Here is a 22,598-nt window from a genome sequence, read left to right on the forward strand (position 1 = left end):
TTGTTTCAGAATAAAAATATAGGCCAGGCATGGTGGCTCACGCCTGTAATCCCAGCACTTTGGGAGGCTGAGGTGGGCAGATCACCTAGGGTCAGGAGTTCGAAACCAGCCTGGCCAACATGGCAAAACCCTGTCTCTACTAAAAATACAAAAATTAGCCAGGTGCGGTGGTGGGCACCTGTAATCCCAGCTACTTGGGAGGCTGAGATGGGAGAATCGCTTGAACCCAGGAGGCAGAGGTTGCAGTGAGCCGAGATTGCACCATTGCACTCCAGCCTGGGTGACAGAATAAGACTCCATCTCAAAATATATATATATATATTTTTTATATATATATACACACACACACACACATACACACACTTTGTAAAATGCTTGATTTAATTTTAAAATATGAGGGTAGAGATGGAATACTGGGTTATCAGCAGCCACAGGGAACAAGGAGGCTGATGAACTGATAGTCCATGATCCGGCCTGCCTATGTTGGGGGTGAGTGTGGTACTATCCTTTAGCCAATTGCATTAGGCTTAACTAGTTTTTATAAGATTTCCAAATGCCATCAATTTATATGGAATTTATACTCTAAAGCAGTAGCACTGATTTTGAGAAAGAAAAGGTAATTTCTACTTAATACAATAAATGAGAAATAATTGAAGAAATAATTTCTTTGGAAAAGAATGCTTCTTTATTGATGGTTTTATTTATCAGCAAGGATCATGACTCAGTAGCCAGTGGAAGGAGTCAGAACACTTTGGAAACATGCTGCTAAAAACCCGTCAGCTCATCGTCCTTGTTTTTGTCAGCCTGGTATCCAGTAAGTACCAAGTCCTCATTTTGTCCGGGAAGACTTTTGAATACTTTCAAGTGCATATAATGATTATCACCTGCTCGTACCTGAAAAGTATTAAAAAAAAGAGAAAGCAAAAGGAGATTTATTCAAATGGGTCTACATCAAGTGAGAGAGCTACAGATCTATAAAGACTTCTGTCCAAAAAGCTGCTGAGGAATAGCATTGCTAGACCTAGTCCACCCATTCTTAGACTCTTTGTATTCATAAATCCACCACCTTATTTTAGGAGAGAAAGAGTAGAGTAGGCTGGGCGCCGTGGCTCCCACCTGTAATCCTAGTACTTTGGGAGGCTGAGGCAGGTGGATCACGAGGTCAGGAGTTCGAGACCAGCCTGGCCAGCATGGTGAAACCCCGTCTCTACTAAAAATACAAAAAATTAGCCAGGCATGGTGGTGCATGCCTGTAATCCCAGCTACTCGGGAGACTGAGGCAGGAAAATCACTTGAACCCAGGAGGAGAAGGTTGCAGTGAGCCGAGATTGCGCTGCTGCACTCCAGCCTGAGTGATACAGCAAGACTCTGCCTAAAAAAAAAAAAAAAAAAAATTGTAGACTAATGGCATGGCAAGAGGCATAAGTCCTAGGTTTATTTTGTTATTTTTTTTAGTATAATCTGGGCACAAAGGACAGCATTTTATTTTCAAAGATGCATGGAGCAAGAAAACCAGTGACAGCCTATATTTTTGGTGATGCTGTTTTCTGACTCCCAACTTGGGACACTTTATTTGCCATACAGTCTGATAAGGGAAAAGAAAATCAGAATTGCCCTAGAAAATTTGGGATGCAGGGTTCATATACCTATATCAGAACCTACTTTATAAACGCCCACTGGTAAGATTGAGCAGAACCCAGGGGGCAGACACCCTCCCTTCTAGAGTGAAGGGGTCGGGCACTGTGGCTCACGCCTATAATTCCAGCACTTTGGGAGGCCGAGGCGGGTGGATCACCTGAGGTCAGGAGTTTGAGACAAACCTGGCCAACATGGTGAAAACTAAAAATACAAAATTAGCTGGGCATGGTGGTGCACACCTGTAATCCCAGCTACCTGGGAGGCTGAAGCAGGAGAATCGCTTGAATCTGGGAGATGGAGGTCGCAGAGAGCCGAGATTGTGCCACTGCACTCCAGCCTGAGCGACAGAGTGAAACTCTGTCTCAAAAAAGAAAAAAAAAAAAGCTAAGGGGTTTTGCTAGGAAGTCATTGGTATGAAGGTTGAAGCAGAAGCAGTAGTTTGGACATGAATCTGAGACCTGGAAAATTATGGTAAGAATTTTTACTTTGGTTCTTGCTTGAGACAATAAATGCTTTGTCTTATAAAAATATTTATTGTGCTTCTGATGTCACTTCCTATCCTAATTTTAACAAATGCCATATATCAAATGTTTACTGTTAGCCAGACACTATGATGAACATTTTATATAAATGATTATATTAACTTATATTATAGGCCTGAAGAAAGGTGGAGCAATGAAATTTTACAGATGTGGAAGCAGAGTAAGAGAGATTAAGTGATTTTCCATAAATTTCTCAGCTAATAAGTGGCACAGCCAATATTCAAACCCAGATCTGTTAGGCTCTAGCATCTACATTCTTTTCACTCTACAATGTAACCTCTTTGGAGGGTACTGATGGGGGAATGAGGCCTCGCTCTGTTGCCTGGGCTGCAGTGCAGTGGTGCGATCTCAGCTCACTGCAATGTCAAACTCCTTGGCTCAAGTGATCCTTCTACCTCATCTTCCCAAGTAGCTAGGACTACTGATGTGCATCACCATGCCTAGGTAATTAAAACATTTTCTTTGTAGAGACAAGGTCTCGCTATGTTGCCCAGGCTGATCTCAAACTCCTGGCTTCAAGCTATACTCCCGCCTTGGTCTCCCATAGTGTTGGGATTACAGACGTGAGCCACCACACCAGGCCAGTGTAACCTTTTAAAAGCTCTTATTTTGTGCTTTATATTAGAGGCAGCACAGCCAGTAGTTAAGCTCAGTCTATCTGGGCTCAAATCCTGACTCAGATCTTATAGTTGTATGACCTTTTTAGTCTCTTCACCACCCTGGAGCTCAATTTTTTCATTGGTAACCCAAGAGAAGTGATTGTACTTATCTCATAGATTTGTTGTGAGGATTAAATGAGATAATACAAGCCCTGTTCTTAGACTAGTGCATGGTGAATTGTAAGTGCTCAATAAATTTCCAGCTTATATATTCCTCACAACACCCTGCGAAGCAGATTATTACCCTCATTGTGCAGATAAGGGAATGAAGGCTCAGAGAGGAGGAGGAGCTTCAAGGGTTCAAACCCAGGACACTCTGACACCTAAGCCTGTGGTCCTTCCATTGTACCACCTGCCTCTTGATAGGTACCTGAAATACATAGAGAAGGTCTCGTCACTGGCAAGACCTTAAATCTAGAGTGGCTCAGAGCAAAGGGATCAACAGCCAGACTACCAGGAAGTAAAAGGGAACTAGGATCAGTGGCTGAGATCCAATAGGAAAAATTCGATAGCAGAAAGAAGAAAAGATGAGAGAGACAGAGAGAGAAAGAGACAGAGACAGAGAGAAGGAGAGAGAGAGAGAGAGACTGATTAAGAGAGGGCAAAAGGGTGGTCAAGAGAAGAAATTTTCAAGATAATTGTCTGATGAAATGTTGAAGAGACATGTGAGCTGGTAATATGCGGTAATATGTGAAATGTAATATGTGGTAACGTGAAATGTATGCATTTGAATTAATCATAAATTATTAAAATAAATATTCTAATGTTGATGGAATGCTTCCTATCTTTGCACATAATCATTTTTAACAGGAAAACGTTCTTTTCCAGCCATGAAGAAATCAGATTGAAAATGGAGGAAATGGTGCCATTGTTTTCTGAGGATACAGCAGGGTCCTCTGTGACATGTGTCTCCCCGTGACCTGGTCAAAGCTCCCTGTGACATGTGACCTGGTCTTTACTAGGAGCTCACATTTGGCAGAACAGGGCTGATCCATATACATAGCTCGGTACTGAAACTTTCTTATGCTAAGCTGACTAGCTCCACTTACTTATGTTTATTTTTTGCTGAAAACGTCTTTTAAAATGTTTATATTTTAATTGAATTGTTTGTTAAAGAGAAATAAGCCACACTGTGCCCTGGTCGAATGGTTAAGTAAAGATTAAGTAAACATACTTTAATATTTGTTTTTATTTTTAAAATCAGAATTATCATCTTCTTAATACATAAGGACAAAAATGGCTCTTAAATATTCATGGTTGACTTGTTCAGTTGGTTTCATCTTGGTAACTTCAATTAGAACTGGATCAATGCATCGTGTAATTTTCTGACAGAGCTATATAATTAACTTTTAAACTATTTTAACTACTCCACTGCTTTAAACTATACCTAGAGTGCCATAAGTTAAATCTACTAATTTGAATTACAAAATAATATTTACATTATATTAATCAAAATGCTTATTTAAAGGACAAAAAAGGTTTAAATTATTTTCCCAGCTAATGATTTGAGTCGTTACTTTAATTTATTTAATTTAGACATATAGAATCATACAGCTTTGAGGTGGAATCGGCTTCAAGATACCATGTGGTCCAGCCCCACGCCTTCAGGCAGATGAGACGTGATCCTCCCTCCTTACCTAAGAAGCAGCACAGCCACAAATCCAGCATGCCCTGAACTGTTCTGAAATCTTTTTCTATACAATTTCCAGAAATCAAGAATCAATGTAATAAAGCTTTCTGAATTCACAAGAAAAAAAATGGCATCACATCATTTACCAAATTTGAGAGTCTACCACTTGGAAGGAATCATGCTAGGCATCTTAATTTAGGACAACTGTAAGGAAGCAATTATATGGTAGGGAAATCAGGGAACATTTTACATAAAATGAGAAATAGATCTTTTGGCGCTAAAGTAGGTACTGAACTCTAACCTTAATGTAGTAATTTATTCCAGCAACGACTTGAGTTTTATACTCCACAGCTTCCAATTTTTCATAACTCTGATTTGTTTTTTCTTCAAGCTGTGGTTTAACCTAAAGAAAAGAAAAGAGGAAACAAATAATCAAAGCTATATTAGACTCCATCTATGTGACGTACACATCTGGGAACCTCATCCTCCTAAAAGTCTTCAAAGATGGTAATGAAATCTATGAGCTATTTTTATTATTTCAATAGAAAACACCTATTTTAATACAATTACATAGGTTAAAACATCAAATTTTGTTGCTTTAGGCTGAATTCACATAAACTCAGTGTGGTAATGCAATATAGGAGCATTTTGACTGTTAAACTCTAAGAGTTATATATATCTTTGATTAACAAAAATCAGTAGAGCAATAATTACTACTTGATTAAAACATTATTTTAAAATAATTTCAGACTTAAAAGTTGTAAAATTAGTATAATGAATTCTCTTATATCATTTACAGTTCCCCTAATTTTGCCATTTTACATAACATAGTATAATCACCAAAATCAGGAAATTAACATGGTATATCACTATTAAGTAGTCTCTAAACCTTATCAGAATTTTGCCAGTTATCCTGAAAATGTCTCTTTTCTGCTCCAATCTGGGTTCATTCCTTTGTTGTTCACAACCTTGATGTTTTTGAAGAATACTGGCCTGTTAAATGGTAGAATGTCCCTCAGTTTAGGTTTGTGTGATCTCCTCTTATGTTAGTATTACACATTTTTGTAAGGATAGCACAAAAGTGATGTTGTGCTTAAGTGCATCCTATCAGGAGCTACATTTCATTACTGGTGATGTTAATTTTGATCACTTAGGATGTCTGCCAGGTTTCTCCACTGTAAAGTTACCATTTTTTTCCCTTTGTAATTAGTTAGTGTCTTGTGAGGAGTCTTGTTTCTCGCTGTACTTGCATTCATGAATTTTAGCATCCATTGACGGTTCTTGCCCACAACAATGATTAATTGTGGTATTGGCCAAATGGTAATTTAAAAAGTAATTTCTTGTACATTTATTATTTGCAATTCTACTGTAAGGAAGAGCTGTTCTCTTCTCTTCATGTAGTCAATTACTTATTTTATGTTAATATGACTCATGGATATTTATTTTACTCTGTGGATTACAATTCATTACTCTTTATTTTGTTACTCAAATGTCCTAGATTTGGCCATTGGGAGCTCCTTCACCTGATGCCCGTGTCCTTTCAACACACCTCTATCATTTTATAAGCACTTCCTAACTTTCTGACTCTACACAAGTAGAGTCAGATGTTCCAGGTTTATCTTGAAGTTTCCTTGCCTCCTCGCTGGAATCAACTATTTCTCCAAGGAGTCCCCACTCCTTTTATTGGAGAATGGTATTTAAGACCCAAGATTTGGGTGCTGTGTCTCTTGTTACTAGATGTCATTGCTTCTAGGCCCACTCAATGGAAAGGGCTACAAAATAATATGTGTACTCACACACATGTGCACACATCTTTACTCATTTGTATGTGTGTGCATATACACACATTTATGTGTGTGTCATTTTATATGTGTGTGTATGGGTATGTGTGTGTATGTGCATGTGTGTATATATATATGTGTATATATGTGTGTGTGTGTGTGTATATGTATATGTATATACACACACACACACACATATATATATTTTTTCCTCTGATTAAAATCAAATACCACGGCCGGGCGTGGTGGCTCATGCCTGTAATCCCAGCTCTTTGGGAGGCCGAGGTGGGTGGATCACTTGAGGTCAGGAGTTTGAGACCAGCCTGACCAACATGATAAAATCCCTTCTCTACTAAAAATACAAAAATGAGCCGGGCACAGTGTTGGGTGTCTATAATTCCAGCTACTCAGGAGGCTGAAGCAGGAGAATCGCTTGAACCTGGGAGGCGGAGGTTGCAGTGAGATGAGATCACACCATTGCACTCCTGCCTGGGCAACAAGAGTGAAACTCCGCCTCAAAAAAAAAAAAAATAAATAAAATAAAATAAAATAAAATAAATAAATAAATAGATAAAATTTTAAAAATCAAATACCACAGGACTTATTTAGCTTTTCCCGTTTCCTTATTATAACTCCTTTCTCAAACGCTGAGGAAGAATCCTGGTTCTTATTATTTGCAATGTATTTGCCTATTTGTTCAGTTCTAGCGTATACATAAAATAATTTCAGAATTGCTGACCTATACCCCTGTGGAAAACAATATACTAATTAGAGTGCAGTATTTGGGTATAGTTCTAATAAAGACCCTGTGGTTGCATGGGCTTACCTGGATAATCCAGGATAACCTCTCCATCTCAAGAGCCTTAATTTAATCACACCTGCAAAGTCTCTTTTGCTGTGTAAAGGAACCTAGTCACAGGTTCCAGGGATTAGGACATGGACATCTTTGGAGGGCCATCATTCTGTCTACCATGGAGGGATATGGGTTGGGTTTAAATGTCAGCATTCCCGAACCAAACATGAGAAGGGAGACAGAGTCCCAAATTTAATATGTAAATTTTTACTGAACCCATCAGCTTTCTGTACAGTACTTCATTCCCACTCTCAGCTGGGCCTGATAGGCAAGAGTCTACTATGAGCTCTTGACTCAGTTCCTGCTAAGTGTAAAGCTCCTCTTCTGCCAGGGTGGAGGACAGTGAGGGAGAAGGAACTCGGGGAGGTCTCACTGTCCCTCATACAGATCAGTCCTCTTGCTTTTGGTCCCAGGCCTCACTCCTGGCTACGAGTTTTTTGTGGTGTTCATGCCTGCGCCTTTGTGACGTTCTGCAGGTAAATCTGCTTGCTTCTGGCTTAGACTTTCCCCTCTGTGGGCTTAGCTTCTGTTTAGACTGCTCAGCATTTTCCATTGTTCATCTGTTTTCCAACTTCCAAAATTTTATTGCTATTTCTGAGGTGGTACTTGCCTATCTCCTGTTGTCTTTATATCTGTGGCTTTGTCCTTCAACCTCAATTCTTTTCTATCCTTTGGAGGAAAAAAGATATAACTCTGTGTATTGAATATACCTTGTTTATTGAGAACTTGCCTTTATGCCCTTCATGAAAGCATTTCATGTCCATACAACTTCAATCAGGCCTCCAATGCATCTAGAATTTTCCCAAGGCAGTCCTTCGTCTTTCCCATCAGTGGGCAGTTGTTTTTTGTTTTTTGTTTTTAAATTTAAGAGACAGGATCTCCCCCTCACCCGGGCTGGAGTGCAGTGGCATGATCATAGTTCACCACAGCCTCGAACTCCTGGACTCAAACAATCCTCCCTGGGCAGATGTTTTGAATCCCTTACTACTGATGCTTCAGTTTGAGTACCAGAACTGTTTTCAAAGATGTAGACATATGCAAACTGTGAGCTGTCAGACCACTTCTGAAAGGCCAAACACTCCACTCAGTTCTCCTGTAACCTTGAGAATAGATGGGAAAAATGTGACTGCTCTGTTGAGATGGAAACGAAATTTCAAAGTGGAGAAAGGGAGAAGACAAATAGTGAGAACAAACCAGAAGTGGGAAGAGCTAGGGGCAGGAGAGCGGAGAAAGGGTGCACGGAGAAGCAGAGTAAGGAAACGGGTTACTGTCTTAGGGTCCCTTTTCAAAGCCTTTCGAGATTCCAAAGGAGGGGTGGCCAGCATTGGACACCAGTCAAATTAGGAGCTGAGTTTGAAAGGGCTAATCTCTACACTAACCGCCAAAGTGTCCATTTAAACCTCATTTTATGAATGAGGAATCTGAGGCCATGAGTTGAGCATGACTGCTTAAAGTTGAAAAAATATTAATCATAGTTATTTTAAAGTCCTTGCCTGATAACTTATATATCTGATTTGTGTTCCTTCTGCTTTTCAGTCATGTTTTTTTAAAGCACATATCCTAAGCCAGCCAGTCTTTCTTCTCTTTTCTTTTTTCTTTTCTCTTCTTTTCTTTTCTCTTCTTTTCTCTTCTTTTCTTTTCTCTTTTCTTTTCTTTTCTTTTCTTTTCTTTCTTTCTTTCTTTCTTTCTCTCTCTTTCTTTCTTTTCTTTCCTTTCTTTTCCTTCCTTCCTCCCTCCCTCTCTCCCTCCCTTACTTCATTCCTTCCTTCCTTCCCTGCTTCCTTCCTTCCTTCCTCACTCCCTCTCTTTCTCTTTCTCTTTTTCTTTCTTTCTTTCTTTCTTTCTTTCTTTCTTTCTTTCTTTCTTTCTTTCTTTCTTTCTTTCTTTCTTTCTTTCTCTCTCTCTCTCTCTCTTTCTCTCTCTTTCATGGAGTCTTGCTCTGTCACCTAGGCTGGAGTGTAGTGGCATGATCTTGACTCACTACAACCTCTCCCTCCTGGGTTTAAGCAGTTCTCCTGCCTCAGCCTCCTGAATAGCTGGGACTACAGGTGTCTGCCACCATTCCCAGCTAATTTTTTATATTTTTGGAGAGACCGAATTTCATCATGTTTGCCAGGCTGGTCTCGAACTCCTGGTCTCAGGTGATCCACTTGCCTTGGCCTCCCAAAGTGCTGCGATTACAGGGGTGAGCCACCATGCCTGGCCCCAAGTATTCATTTCTATCTGTCCTAGAAATATATCTAAATCTTTAACCTTTCCATCATATCTGTATAATCCACAAATGCAGAATTTTCCATGAGAGGGGGGATTTAAAAGATCTGGTTTGTTTCTTGAAGTGCTCTGGCACATGTCAGACTGTGGACCTTGATTTCTGGTTCACTCTACTTGTAACCTGCAGCCTCCCTCCCTCTTCCCAGTAAAATAGATTTGCATGGTTTAATGTTAGATGACGACATGGACCTGAGTGATGAGATTTGAGCGGAGGAGCAGGGAAAGGGGCAGAGTAGGGGAGCTTGTCAGTGAAACCTTAAGTCTCAGAAGGTAGCCTGACACTGAAAGACTCCCCAGGATGGGCACTAGGAGGATGCAGGCCAGCTGGGAACGGTGGTGGGAGACTGGTGGTGAATGGACACATCTCCTGCTGAATGCAGTTGGCCTTCACCTTTCTCAGTCTGCCATGCGTGATGGTGACGGGAGCTGAAGGAATACAGAGGAGGTTTGTCACTTGGTCTCCAGCCAGGGCAGGAGGCTACCAGGGAGGAGCACCTGGTAGGATGCATTTACCCCAGAGTTCTTCAAGCATTTCTCATTGTTACCGAGCATGAATCTTAGTGAGGTGTTTATTCTCTGAGATCTGAGGATTTTAGCCATGAGGCACCCGACACCCAGGACTTTCCCCTAATCTGTAGTCATTCTACAGAAACAATAGGACTGTGCCTAATTTTAGAGAAAATGGATAGAAAAATATTGGTGGCAAAGTTTATGAATTACATTTGGAGGAGTTTTACAGAGTAAGGAAGGAGAGTTTGAATAGTAACATGAAAGGACAATAGGGCCAGTAAGATGTGACTTGTGGACATTTGTTGTCTAAGTATGTTTTGAAGGAAGAAGAAAGTATGGGACAAGGCATTGAGGATGCAAGACATGAAGTCACCTGGCTAAGAGAGGAAGGGCTGGCTGAAGAGAGAAGAACAGAGTCTAGGGAGGAATGAGATCCAGCAAGAGATAGGGTCAGCTGGGGCGTTTTCTTACCAGAGGCCTGCAATCTCCTAAGACAGGAGTCCCCAACCCCTGGGCTGCAGACCGGTACCCATCCACGGCCTGTTAGGAATCGGGCTGCACAGCAGGAGGGGAGCAGTGGGCCAGTGAGGATTATGGCCTGAGCTCCGCCTCCTGTCAGATTAGCAGGCGGCATTAGATTTTCACAGGAGTGGGAACCCTATTGTGAACTGCATGCAAGGGATCAAGGTTGCGTGCTCCTTATGAGAATATAATGCCTGATGATCTGAGGTGGAAGAGCGTCATCCCAAAACTATCCCCTCCACCACATCTGTGGAAAAATTGCCTTCCACAAAGGTGCCAAAAAGGCTGGGGACGGCTGGTGTAAGAAGAGTAGGAACTGAGACATCCTGCTGGAGGGAACATGGTGGTGGGAGGGATTGAGGAACTGAAGAGAGATTTACATTTGTGGGGTTTCTAGAAAAAGACCAACAAATATGACTGAAAGTATGTTCTGGCATTCCTGGGTCCTGTCCAGGTTGTTCAGCATTAATCCACAGGTTTGTAATGGGTGAGTTTTCTGTGGTTCTGCACCTCGCTTTGGCAAAGTTCTTTGATTCTGGAACAGTAGTAGCTGCATAGAAAGTGGTGGCAGTGGGCGTGACCTTTAATTGAGAATTAGAAAGCTAGGAGCTCCCAGGGTCAAGGAAATCATCATGAGTGGAGGAGTATCTGAAGCTATCCTCCTGTCATGGGGTCCAGGCTGGATGAGAGACTGAGTGGGCCTGGGTGTGTTATCATGAAGATGGGAAGGTAGGTGCCTGAAGGATTCTGGTGTGGCTGAATGGCAGGTTCTTTGGGTGTGGGACAGTGGGAGAGGCGACTAATGAGGAGGCTGTGGTCAGAGAGGGGAATGCAAATTTGTGGATGGGGTTAGAGCCATGACATACTAAGTTCCAGGGTGTGCCCAGGATGGTATGCAGATGAGGTGTTTGTGTGGTGTCCTGACCGACAAAAATCATGCTCTGTGTGTTAGCCAGGAATAGTATTTAGCAATTAGGTTTATGACTAAGGGGAGCGTGTGTATGTGTGTGTGTGTGTGTGTGTGTGTGTGTATGTGTGTTCATTGTGTGCATGCACATTGCATGTATAACCCTTCTAAAATAATTAAATAACATTTCTTTCCTTCTCATAAACATGCTCAGAATTCTCATCAAACGCTCATTAACATATTATATAGATAATGAATCAGCAATAATGATCTGGAGGCTTTTGCTGTTGGGCCATTCATTTATTTGGTTCTTCATTATACAGATTGTGGCTTTTCATGAATGGGATTATGTATGGCTCTGTCTTTCTGGGATGTGTCCCTCTTAGATCCATTCTATTTTATAAATTTCCACAAGGGCAGGCACTATTTTATGTCCCTGCTACCCCCATAGCAGTTCACACAGTTCTGTCTACCTAACCAATGTTTTCTGAATGAAAAGACCACAGTTGTTTTCCATCCTGACAACTTGTCTTCCCAAATAGGAAAGATGAGTATAGCAATGACCTCAGCTAATACAGAGAATCTTGGAAGAGGGTTTTCTTCCAAGTGTACTTCAGTACATGATGCTACAATGACATGTTCAGTCTCTGTTATTTTCAGAATGGGAAAACTCATTTCTCCTGCCTTCGAAAACTTTCAAGTTTTCTCAATTGCCATCCCCTTTGTTTGCCTTTCTTTTCTTTCTGCCCTCATCCAATATTCCTCTTTCACTGTGATATCAAATTCCTTGACCATGCAGTTAACATTTGTCTTTGATACTCTTCCCTTCTCTGTGTGATGTCTTTTTCTTCTTTCTCTCCTTCTAATGGGGTTCTTCAGTTGGCCTTCCACTAAGAAGCTCTCTGAGAAGGCCAAGGAAAGCTGATAAACTTCAGCTCCTCTGAGAATACTTGCACTTTAACAGGTGATTTTAAAAAACACAAATACAGGGCCAGGCGCGGTGGCTCACGCCTGTAATCCCAGCACTTTGGGAGGCCGAGACAGGCGGATCACGAGGTCAGGAGATCGAGACCATCCTGGCTAACACGGTGAAACCCCGTCTCTACTAAAAAATACAAAAAAAAAAAAAAAACAAAAAAAAACTAGCTGGGCGAGGTGGTGGGCACCTGTAGTCCCAGCTACTCGGGAGGCTGAGGCAGGAGAATGGCGTGAACCCGGTAGGCGGAGCTTGCAGTGAGCTGAGATCCAGCCACTGCACTCCAGCCTGGGCGACAGAGCGACTCCGTCTCAAAAAAAAAGAAAAAAACAGAAATACATTCAAAAATCAAAAAGTAAAACTAGCAAGTAAGTGACAGGTAGTGGAGATTGTCCCTGAATTGCCAGCACCTACCCATTTTCCCTGTTCCTGCATGGGGACCTACTGTAATTTTGGAGAAGGAATTGACTCAAGTTTCTCACCTATAAAGTGGTTGTAATAACACTTGCCTCTTGGGGCTGTTTGTAGGGGCATAAATGATATAAATGATGTGAAAGTGCTTCCTAAACTACAACGAGTTTTCCAACTCTTCCTCTACCTTCTAACACTGAACTGGAAATTGTGCCCTAAGGCTCACTCCTGCAAGAGAGGGCAGATAAGTGATAATCCGGGCTTTAACACGGGAGTAGCTGAACTGCCTCACAGTAATTATTTACCTGAAAGGAAGGAGGTTTGACCAGCAATCTCTAACATCTTTTCTGGTCCAAAACCTATGATTATGAAAAAGTACTTAATTGGATATTGTTTTATATACTGTTCCAGATATCTCGATTTTTCCCAACTACTGTATAAACTGCTAGAGCCAGGGGCCATATTTTACAGCCCTTATGTAGCTTCTATAATAATTAGCATAATGCTAGACACTTAGGAGATATACAAGAAATGCACCAACCATGAAATGATTCACTGATATTCATTTCCTATATTTATTTATTTATGTTTTTTTTTTAGACAAAGTCTCACTTTGTTGGCCAGGCTGGAGTGCGGTGGCGTGATCATGGCTCACTGCATCCTCAACTTCCTGGGTGCAAGTGATCGTCTCACCTAAGCCTCCCAAGTAGCTGGGACTACAGGTGTGTGCCACCTGCCTATTTTTTTTTTTTTTTTTTTTTGTATTTTCGAGGAGGTAGAGACAGAGTTTTGTCATGATGCCCTTGAATCCCCCAGATCAAGCAATCTGCCCGCCTCTGCCTCCTAAAGTGCTGGGATTATAGCCGTGAGCCACCGCACCTGTCCCTCTAATGATTAAAAAAAAATTTTTTTTAACTTTTAAATTTTAAAATTTTTTTACTTTTTGAGATGGAGTCTCGTTCTGTCATCCAGGCTGGAGTGCAGTGGCACGATCTCGGCTCACTCCAACCTCCGCCTCCTGGGTTCAAGCGATTCTCCTGCCTCAGCCTCCTGAGTAGCGGGGACTACAGGCGCCCATCACCATGCCCAGCTAATTTTTGTATTTTTAGTAGAGATGGGTTTCGCTATGTTGACCAGGCTGGTCTTGAGCTCCTGACCTCAGGTGATCCGCCTGCCTTGGCCTCCTATATTGACTTAAATTTGAGGCTGGTGCTTCCACTGAGAAGACAAACTTAACACACTCTCTCCACTCAGTATATTTCCCTTTCCTAACAAAGCTCCTCTGTGTTCTGCCACTGTGTGGTGGAGAGTGCAGGCAGTGAGACACTGGGGGTGAGCTAACTTCTTAACTAGGTGACTCTTTTTTTTTTTTTTTTTTGAGACGGAGTCTCGTTCTGTGGCCCAGGCTGGAGTACAATGTTGCGATGTTGGGTCACTGCAGCCTCCGCCTCCCAGGTTCAAGTGATTCTCCTGCCTCAGCCTCTGGGTAGCTGGGATTACAGGCACCTGCCACCACGCTGCCTAATTTTTGTATTTTCAATAGGGATAGAGTTTCACCATGTTGGCCAGGCTGGTCTTGAACTCCTGACCTCCTGTGATCCGCCCGCCTCAGCCTCCCAAAGTGCTGGGATTACAGGTTTGAGCCACCTTGCCCAGCTTAACTAAGTGACTCTTAATCTCTTTAAGTCTTGGTTTCATCATCTGTAAGATAGACACAATACCTTCCCTGCCTGCCCCAGGGGTTATGAAGATGAAATCAGAGTTTGAATGGAGGTCAAGCTTTTTAAAACTGCAAAGCTCCTTTCTGGGGTGAGGTAGCTGTTCTTAATGTTTATCTCTCATTCTACCTCTCTGATGACATTTGAGCCAAAGGGAAGCAGCTTCCTCTCTGCCACACACACACTTTCAAATCAATTTTATAATTTAAAATGGGACTCACAGATAGGTGTTATTAACAATGCAAGGCCCTCTGGTAGCTTCTTATTTTAAAAATTAATAATTATTGCTAATCAAGTGATAGATTTTTTTAAAAATCATTAAAATTTTCTGTACTGTCTCTATTTCAAATTTATTTTTCCCTGTCTTTCTACAGCTCTGGTCCTTAGAGAGTCTCAGGGGGATTTTTTAGGGTCAGGGATGCTTTCAGCCACAAATTTGAAGCAAACAATTGTGATGCTTCACCTATGCACATTTGTTTTTCATTTTCAAGTTATTTTTATGCACATTTTCTCACTTAGTCCTTACAGCTCTGACATCGGTAGGGCAAGAGGTGTTACCTTCATTTTTCAAATGAAATAGACAAATTTTATTTTGGCACCCTGACTTTCTTTTTTGAGGCAGGGTCTTGCTTTGTTGCCCAGACTGGAGTGCAGTGGCACTATCTCAGCCCACTGCAACCTCTGCATCCCAGGCTTGAGTAATTCTCCTGCCTCAGCCTCCTGAGTAGCTGGGATTACAGGCACCTGCCACCACTCCCAGCTACTTTTTGTAGTTTTAGTACAGACGGGGTTTCACCATGTTGGCAAGGCTGGTCTCGAACTCCTGACCTCGTGATCCAACCGCCTCAGCCTCCCAAAGTGCTGGGATTATAGGCATGAACCACCACACCCAGCCTGCACCCTGGCTTTTAAAGCGCCATCTCCCCCTGGCCTTGTAGGATGCCATACATCTCTGATTCTGCAGGCAAGTGAGGCCATGGGTGGCAGCAGCAGCAGCACTTGGGAGTCTGGTAGAAATGCAGAACCTCAGACCTCCCCCAGGCCACCTGAATCAGAATCTAAGGTTTATCAAGACCTGCAGGTGATTCATGTGCACATTCAAGTTTGAGAACATGGATCTGATCTGCGGATTCACATGAAGAAATTACTGACTTAATATCATCTCCCAGAAAAAAAGCTCCAAGATATTTATTTTTAAAAAGAACGCTTGAAAGAGAAATAATTAGTCCCCAAGAATGAGTGATGGGATTCTAGGCATCTGGCCCCTTAGAGAGCTTTCTAGTTCCCTGAATATACAGGATCCCAACTCTTATAATCACACAAAAGCTGATCTTGTGTTCCACGCTGTCATGGAATGATGTTTCAGAGAGAAAAAACAAGAAGGAATAATACAAGAAAATAAGGTAACAAACTAAAAACCTAAAATGGTAATTTGTACATGTTTTCCTTCATAAAATATGCAACTAAATGTTTACTGCATAGCTAGATGATAGCTAATCACACAACACTTAGAAAAATGTATCAGGGCCGGGTGTGGTAGCTCACACCTGTAACCCCAATACTTTGGGAAGCCTAGGTGAGTAGATGGCTTGAGCCCAGGAATTCAAGACCTGTCTGGCAACAGAATGAAACTCCATCTCTAAAAACAAAATAAAACCCCCAAAATCAGCCAGGCATGGTGGCATGAGTCTGTAATCCCAGCTACTCAGGAGGCTGAGTGGGGAGGATCGCCTGAGCTGGAGAAGTTGAGGCTACAGTGAGCCATGATCACACCATTGCACTCCAGCCTGGGTGACAGAGTGAGACCCCATCTCTTAAAAACAAAACAAAAAAGAAAAAGAGAAAAACATATCAATCCGCTAACAACATTGAGTTCTATTTTTCCGTATATAATTTGGCAGCCTCTGACATTTTGGAGTCACTTTAGACTATCACTTCTCTTCTCCATTAGCTGAATCACCCTTTAACTCTGAAAAGACTAAAACACTGTATATTTGGGCAAAAGTGTATGAAATTTGTAAATAGATTGCCTTTACGATATTATTCTTCATTCAATCTATTTTTTAAAAATTTCCCTGCAGTACATTCCAAGACTACTTCATCAAACTGTTAATAACCTTACACTTCAATTACATGTTGGCTTCACTTGGTGAGATTAGAAAAGTTGTATCAGAAACTGAATTAGTAATGCTAGAATCATATCTAGGATTGAGCTTTAGAGATGATACAATACAAATTCTTCTTTTACACATGGAGAAAATGAAGTTCAGAGAAGAAATGTGATTCGCTCAAGGTCACACTCACAGTTTGGGGATTATTCGAGGTTTCATCTGAAAACCTCTTATTTCATCTTAGTTGTAAAGAAACCTGAACAAAGTCACACACATCCTAAACTTCTAGTTTTCATGTTCAGCCACATCCTTTCCACCAGGACAACTTATGAATCAAGATTTTGGCTCAGACTTTTTCCTGAATGGCATCAACTCACCTTATCAACAATCTCCTGGATTTCTGGAGTGGCGGGTTTGGCCTCAGATAAGCCTCCAGGTATCATTTTGGCTGATTGCTTCTTTGCTGGACAGGATGCTGGAACCAAAGTGAATAGGGAAGTGTGGAGACTCGTGTGTTAAAAGAGGCATTCACTAGCTCCGCCTATAGAATGCTTTATTTTCCAGAAATAGCAAAGAGGCATGGGGAAAATGAGTATGCCTCCAAGCAAGTCTTCTTGCTTCCTGGACAGAATATGCTACATGGAATTTGGAAGAAAGAGGGGTTGGAGGATGAACAAACAGGCAAGTATAGGAGTCATGTCCTAACAAGCATCAAACATCCCCGCATTCTCTTTGACAATGGTTCCATCCTGTTGCATCATCTGAATTATGAAATCTGAAACTACAACTAGAATTTCCAAATGTTTTAAAACTTCTAACACAAAATTTTATTTTTTTTAAAGCAAAACTTACTAATAATGTCAAGGTTAATTTAGAATTTACTTGACTTTAGAAAGAAAGCAAACCGATCTATCTGGAGGACCTGGGCTGGATGTGTCTTCTTTACTCTTATTTAAATATCTGGAGATGTTTAACATACAGAAAAAACACAAAGAATAAAATAACAAACATCTATATTTCTATCACTCAGAGTTAAAATTTTTAACCTTTTTGTCATGTTTGCTTGCTATCTTTTATTTTGGTAGTTATTTTTAAGAAATAAAATATTACAGATATGGAGGAAGCCCCACACTCCACACAACCTTGCTGTCCAGAAGCAAAGTACATTGTGAATTGATATCCTTCCAGGTCATTTTTATACGTTTACTTGGTGTGTTTTTAAAATTTCACTTAAATTGTATGCTAAATATATTCTATGTTATGCTCCTTTTTCTCTTCAACATGTTTTTGAGCCTTTCCATGTTGATATACACATAGATCAATCCACAGATGGATCAATCCTGTTCATTTCCTTTAACCGCGATATGCTACTTTATGCTAGACCTATCTATTTAGTCTACCTATCTAACTGCTATATACTAGTTCATATTTTATATACTCATTTCCCTACTGATGATGATTTTGGTTGTTTCTAGTGTTTCATTCTTACAAACAATGTTGCATTTTTTCCCCTTTTGTACGTAAGTGAGTGCTTCTGCAGGCAACTTATCTAGAAGCAAAATGACCACGTTGTCTGAATATTTATGTATATTATATTATTCAATTTTGGGAATATATAATACATACACAAGATAAAAATGTTTGAAAGGAACCAGGCTGTACAATATAAGGAATTATTCACTCACTTAATGAGTGAATACTTTCCAGAGACAACTATTGGCACCAACTTCTTCTGTATCCTTCAGAGACATTCTATACACATACAAATATAAAAATAATTGGAGGCTGGGCACGGTGGCTCACGCCTGTAATCCCAGCACTTTGGGAGGCCGAGGCAGGTGGATCACAAGGTCAAGAGATTGAGACCATCCTGGCCAACATGGTGAAACTCCATCTCTACCAAAAATACAAAAATTAGCTGGGCATGGTGGCATGAACCTGTAGTCCCAGCTGCTCGGGAGGCTGAGGCAGAAGAACTGCTTGAACCTGGGAGGCAGAGGTTGCAGTGAGCCAAGATTGTGCCGCTGCACTCCAGCCTGGCAACAGAGCAATAGTATGTCTCAAAAAAAAAAAAAAAAATAATAATAATAATAATTGGCTACACACACATGCACATACACATAGATAAATATACATCTATATAGGTTTTCTTTTATAAAAATGGTATTCTATATAAATGATTACACTTTTTGTTTTATTCCTAACAATATATTTTGGAGATTGTTCTATATCACAATACAGGGAGGTGCTTGTTTCTTTATAATCATGTTTGGTAGCTGCTTGGCAAATTTTTGGAGCTAGGTGAGTGTCTTATGGGCTAAACTAAGGGGCGCTACACAGGTAATCTCTCCACAGAATGCCTTTACCCTGTGGATTAAGAAGAACAGCGAATGTGGATGACAAGGTTCTCCCTCAAGAGGCCACAGGTCATCTGAAGATTTTGGCTCAGCTTTCATAGGCCACTGGTTCTACTCATCTTCATGTGACCTCCCCAAGTCAAGTCCTTTCATATTCAGGCCCCTGACATTTTTCCAAGCCTGCAGCCCATTTTTAGTTGTTCACTTACATCCTAGTCCAGGCCATCCTTATTGAATCTCCCCAGTGGTAAGGGATATGATAAAAAGCAAGTCTACTCTTCTCTTTTTGGGGTCTATGCCCTGTACTTTCAGCTCTTTCCTATTGATTCTCAATAATTTATTGTAGAAGTAAAAACTTCCCCAAAGCAAATATTGCTTTTGTTTTTTGTATTCCTCCTGTAACTGTGGGGAAAAGAAAAAGAGATCAGACTGTTACTGTGTCTATATAGAAAGAAGTAGACATAAGAGACTCCATTTTGTTCTGTATTTGAGATGCTGTTAATCTGTGACCCTACCCCCAACCTTGTCCTTGCAAGAGACATGTGCTGTGGTGACTCAAGGTTTAACGGATTTTGGGCTGTGCAGGTTGGGCTTTGGTAAACAAGTGCCTGAAGGCAGTATGCTTGTGAAAAGTCATCACCATTCTCTTAATCTCAAGTACCCAGGGACACCTACACTGCCAAAGGTCCATAAGAGGAAAGAAGGTCTCTTGACAGTTGAGATAGAGAAAAGCATCTGTCTCCTGCCCATCCCTGGGCAATGGAACATCTTGGTGTAAAACCGGATTGTATGTTCTGTTTACTGAGAAAGGAGAAAACCACTTTAGGGCTGAAGGTGGGACGTGCTAGCCGCAATGTTGCTCTTTATGCACTAAAAAGTTTTATGGAGATGTTTGCATATGCATACCAAGGAACAGCACTTTTCCTTAAACTTATTCATGTCACAGAGATCTTTATTCATATGTCTTACTGTTGACCTTCTCCCTACGATGATCCTATTATCCTGCCACTTCCCTTTTTCTAAGATGGTAAAGGTAATGATCAATAAATACTGAGGGAACTCAGAGACTGGTGCCCGCGTGGGTCCTCTGTATGCTGAGTGCCAGTCCCCTGGGCCCACTTTTTCTTTCTCTATACTTTGTCTCTGTGTCTCATTTCTTTTCTTAAGTCTCTCATTCCACCTAACGAGAAACGCCCACAGGTGTGGAGGGGCAGGCCACCCCTTCATCTGGTGCCCGACGTGGGTGCTTTTCTCTAAGGTGAAGGTACGCTGGAGCGTGGTCATTGAGGACAAGTCGATGAGAGACTCCCGAGTATGTCTACAGTCAGCCTTGCGGTAAGCTGCTGTGCTCGGAAGAACCTAGGGTAACAATGGGGCAAACTAAAAGTAAATATGCCTCTTATCGCAGCTTTATTAAAATTCTCTTAAAAAGAGGGGGAGTTAAAGTCTCTTACCAATAATCTAATTATGCTATTTCAAACAATAGAACAGTTTTGCCCATGGTTTCTGGAACAGGGAACTTTAGATCTAAAAGACTGGGAAAAAATTGGCAAATAATTAAAACAAGCAAGTAGGGAAGGTAAGATCATCCCACTTACAGTATGGAATGATTGGGTCATTATTAAAGTAGCTTTAGAACTGTTTCAAACAGAAGAAGATAGCATTTCAATTTCTAATGGCCCTGAAAGCTGTGCAGTAGATTGTGAAAAAGAGGCAGGGATAGAATCCCGGAAAGGAACAGAAAGTTCACATTGTAAATGTGTAGCAAAGCCGGTAATGGCTCGGTCAATGCAAAATGTTGGCGATAATCAATTACAGGAGGTGATAGATCCTGAAACATTAAAATTAGAAGAAAAAGGTCCAGAATTAGCAGAGCCATCAGAGTCTAAACCACGATGGCCAACTCCTCTTACAGCAGCTCAGATGCCTGTAACTTTACAACCTCAAATGCAGGTTAAACAAGTACAAACTCCAAAAGAAGATCAAATAGAAAAAGATAGAGTCTCTGCCATGGCAATGCCAATCCAAATACAGTGTCCACAATATCAGCCGGTAGAAAATAAGACCCAGCCGCCAGTAGCCTATCAATACTGGCCGCCAGCCAAACTTCAGTATCGGCTGCCCCCAGAAAATCCATATGGACAGCCAGGAATGTTTCCAGCGCCACAGGGCAGGGCGCTAAATCCTCAGCTGCCCACCATGGGATGTAATTCTACAGCACTGCCTAGTGGACAGAGTGGTGCATTACATAAAATTATTGATGAGGCAAGAAAACAAGGAGCTATTGAAGCGTGGCAATTCCCACTAATATCAGAATCAAGACCACCTGGAGAAGGGGCCCAAGAGGGAGAGCCTCCCATAGCTGAAGCCAGATATGAGTCCTTTTCTATAAAAATGCTAAAAGAAATGAAAGAGGGAGTAAAACAGTATGGACCCAACTGTCCTTACATGAGAACATTATTAGATTCCATTGCTCGTGAACATAGACTCATTCCTTATGATTGGGAGATTCTGGCAAAATCATCACTCTCACCCTCTCAATTTTTACAATTTAAGACTTGGTGGATTGATGGGGCACAAGAACAGGTCCTAAGAAATAGGACTGCCAATCCTCCAATTAACATAGATGTACATCAACTATTAGGAATAGGTCAAAATTGGAGCACTGCTAGTCAACAAATAATAATGCCAAATGAGGCCATTGAGCAAATTAGGGCTATCTGCCTTAGGGCCTGGGAGAAAATCCAAGACCCAGGAACCACCTGCCCCTCCTTCAATACAATAAGACAAGGCTCTAAAGAGCCTTACCCTGATTTTGTAGCAAGGCTTCAAGATCTGCTCAAAAGTCAGTTACTGATGAGAATGCCCATACAGTCATAATGGAATTGATGGCATATGAAAACGCCAATCCTGATTGTCAATCAGCCATTAAGCCATTAAAAGGAAGGGTCCCGGCAGGATCAGACGTAATATCAGAGTACGTTAAAGCCTGTGATGGAATTGGAGGAGCTATGCATAAAGCTATGCTTATGGCTCAAGCAATCACAGGAGTTGCTTTAGGAGGACAAGTTAGAATATTTGGGGGAAAATGTTATAATTGTGGTCAAATAGGTCATCTAAAAAACAATTGCCTAGTCTCAAATAAACAAAATGTAACTACTCAAGCTACTACAACAGATGAAGAGCCACGTGGCCTATGTACAAGATGTAAAAAGGGAAAACATTGGGGTAATCAATGTCATTCTAAATTTGATAAAAATGGGCAACCACTGTCGGGAAACAGAGGAGGGGCCAGCCTCAGGTCCCGCAACAAACTGGGGCATTCCCAATTCAGCCTTTTGTTCCTCAGGGTTTTCAGGAACAACAACCCTCACTGTCACAAGTGCCTCAGGGAATAAGCCAGTTATCACAATACGGCAATTATCCCCCCCACACATGTGGCAGTGCAGCAGTAGATTTATGTACTATACAAGCAGTCTCTCTGCTTCCAGGGGAGCCTCCACGAAAAATCTCCACAGGGGTATACGGCCCATTGCCTGAGGGGACTGTAGGACTAATCTTAGGAAGATCAAGTTTAAATCTAAAGGGAGTTCAAATTCGTACTGGTGTGGTTGATTCAGACTATAAAGGCGAAATTCAATTGGTTATTAGTTCCTTATTTCCTTGGAGTGCCAGTCCAGGAGACAGGATTGCTCAATTATTACTCCTACCT

General features: G+C 41.3%; 1 protein-coding gene across 1 annotated transcript; it reads right to left on the bottom strand.

The window, feature by feature from the left end:
- Nucleotides 1-665: 665 nt before the first annotated feature.
- On the bottom strand, nucleotides 666-17,061 carry CSTA (cystatin A). The gene is given in 3 exon segments (NM_001258142.1): nucleotides 666-894; nucleotides 4,771-4,872; nucleotides 16,907-17,061. Coding segments are annotated over 3 exon segments (297 nt in total). The 5' UTR covers nucleotides 16,973-17,061; the 3' UTR covers nucleotides 666-765.
- Between the last annotated feature and the right edge of the window lie 5,537 nt (nucleotides 17,062-22,598).

The sequence above is a fragment of the Macaca mulatta genome, chromosome 2 (assembly GCF_049350105.2).
Source record: "Macaca mulatta isolate MMU2019108-1 chromosome 2, T2T-MMU8v2.0, whole genome shotgun sequence".
Lineage (NCBI taxonomy): Eukaryota > Metazoa > Chordata > Mammalia > Primates > Cercopithecidae > Macaca > Macaca mulatta.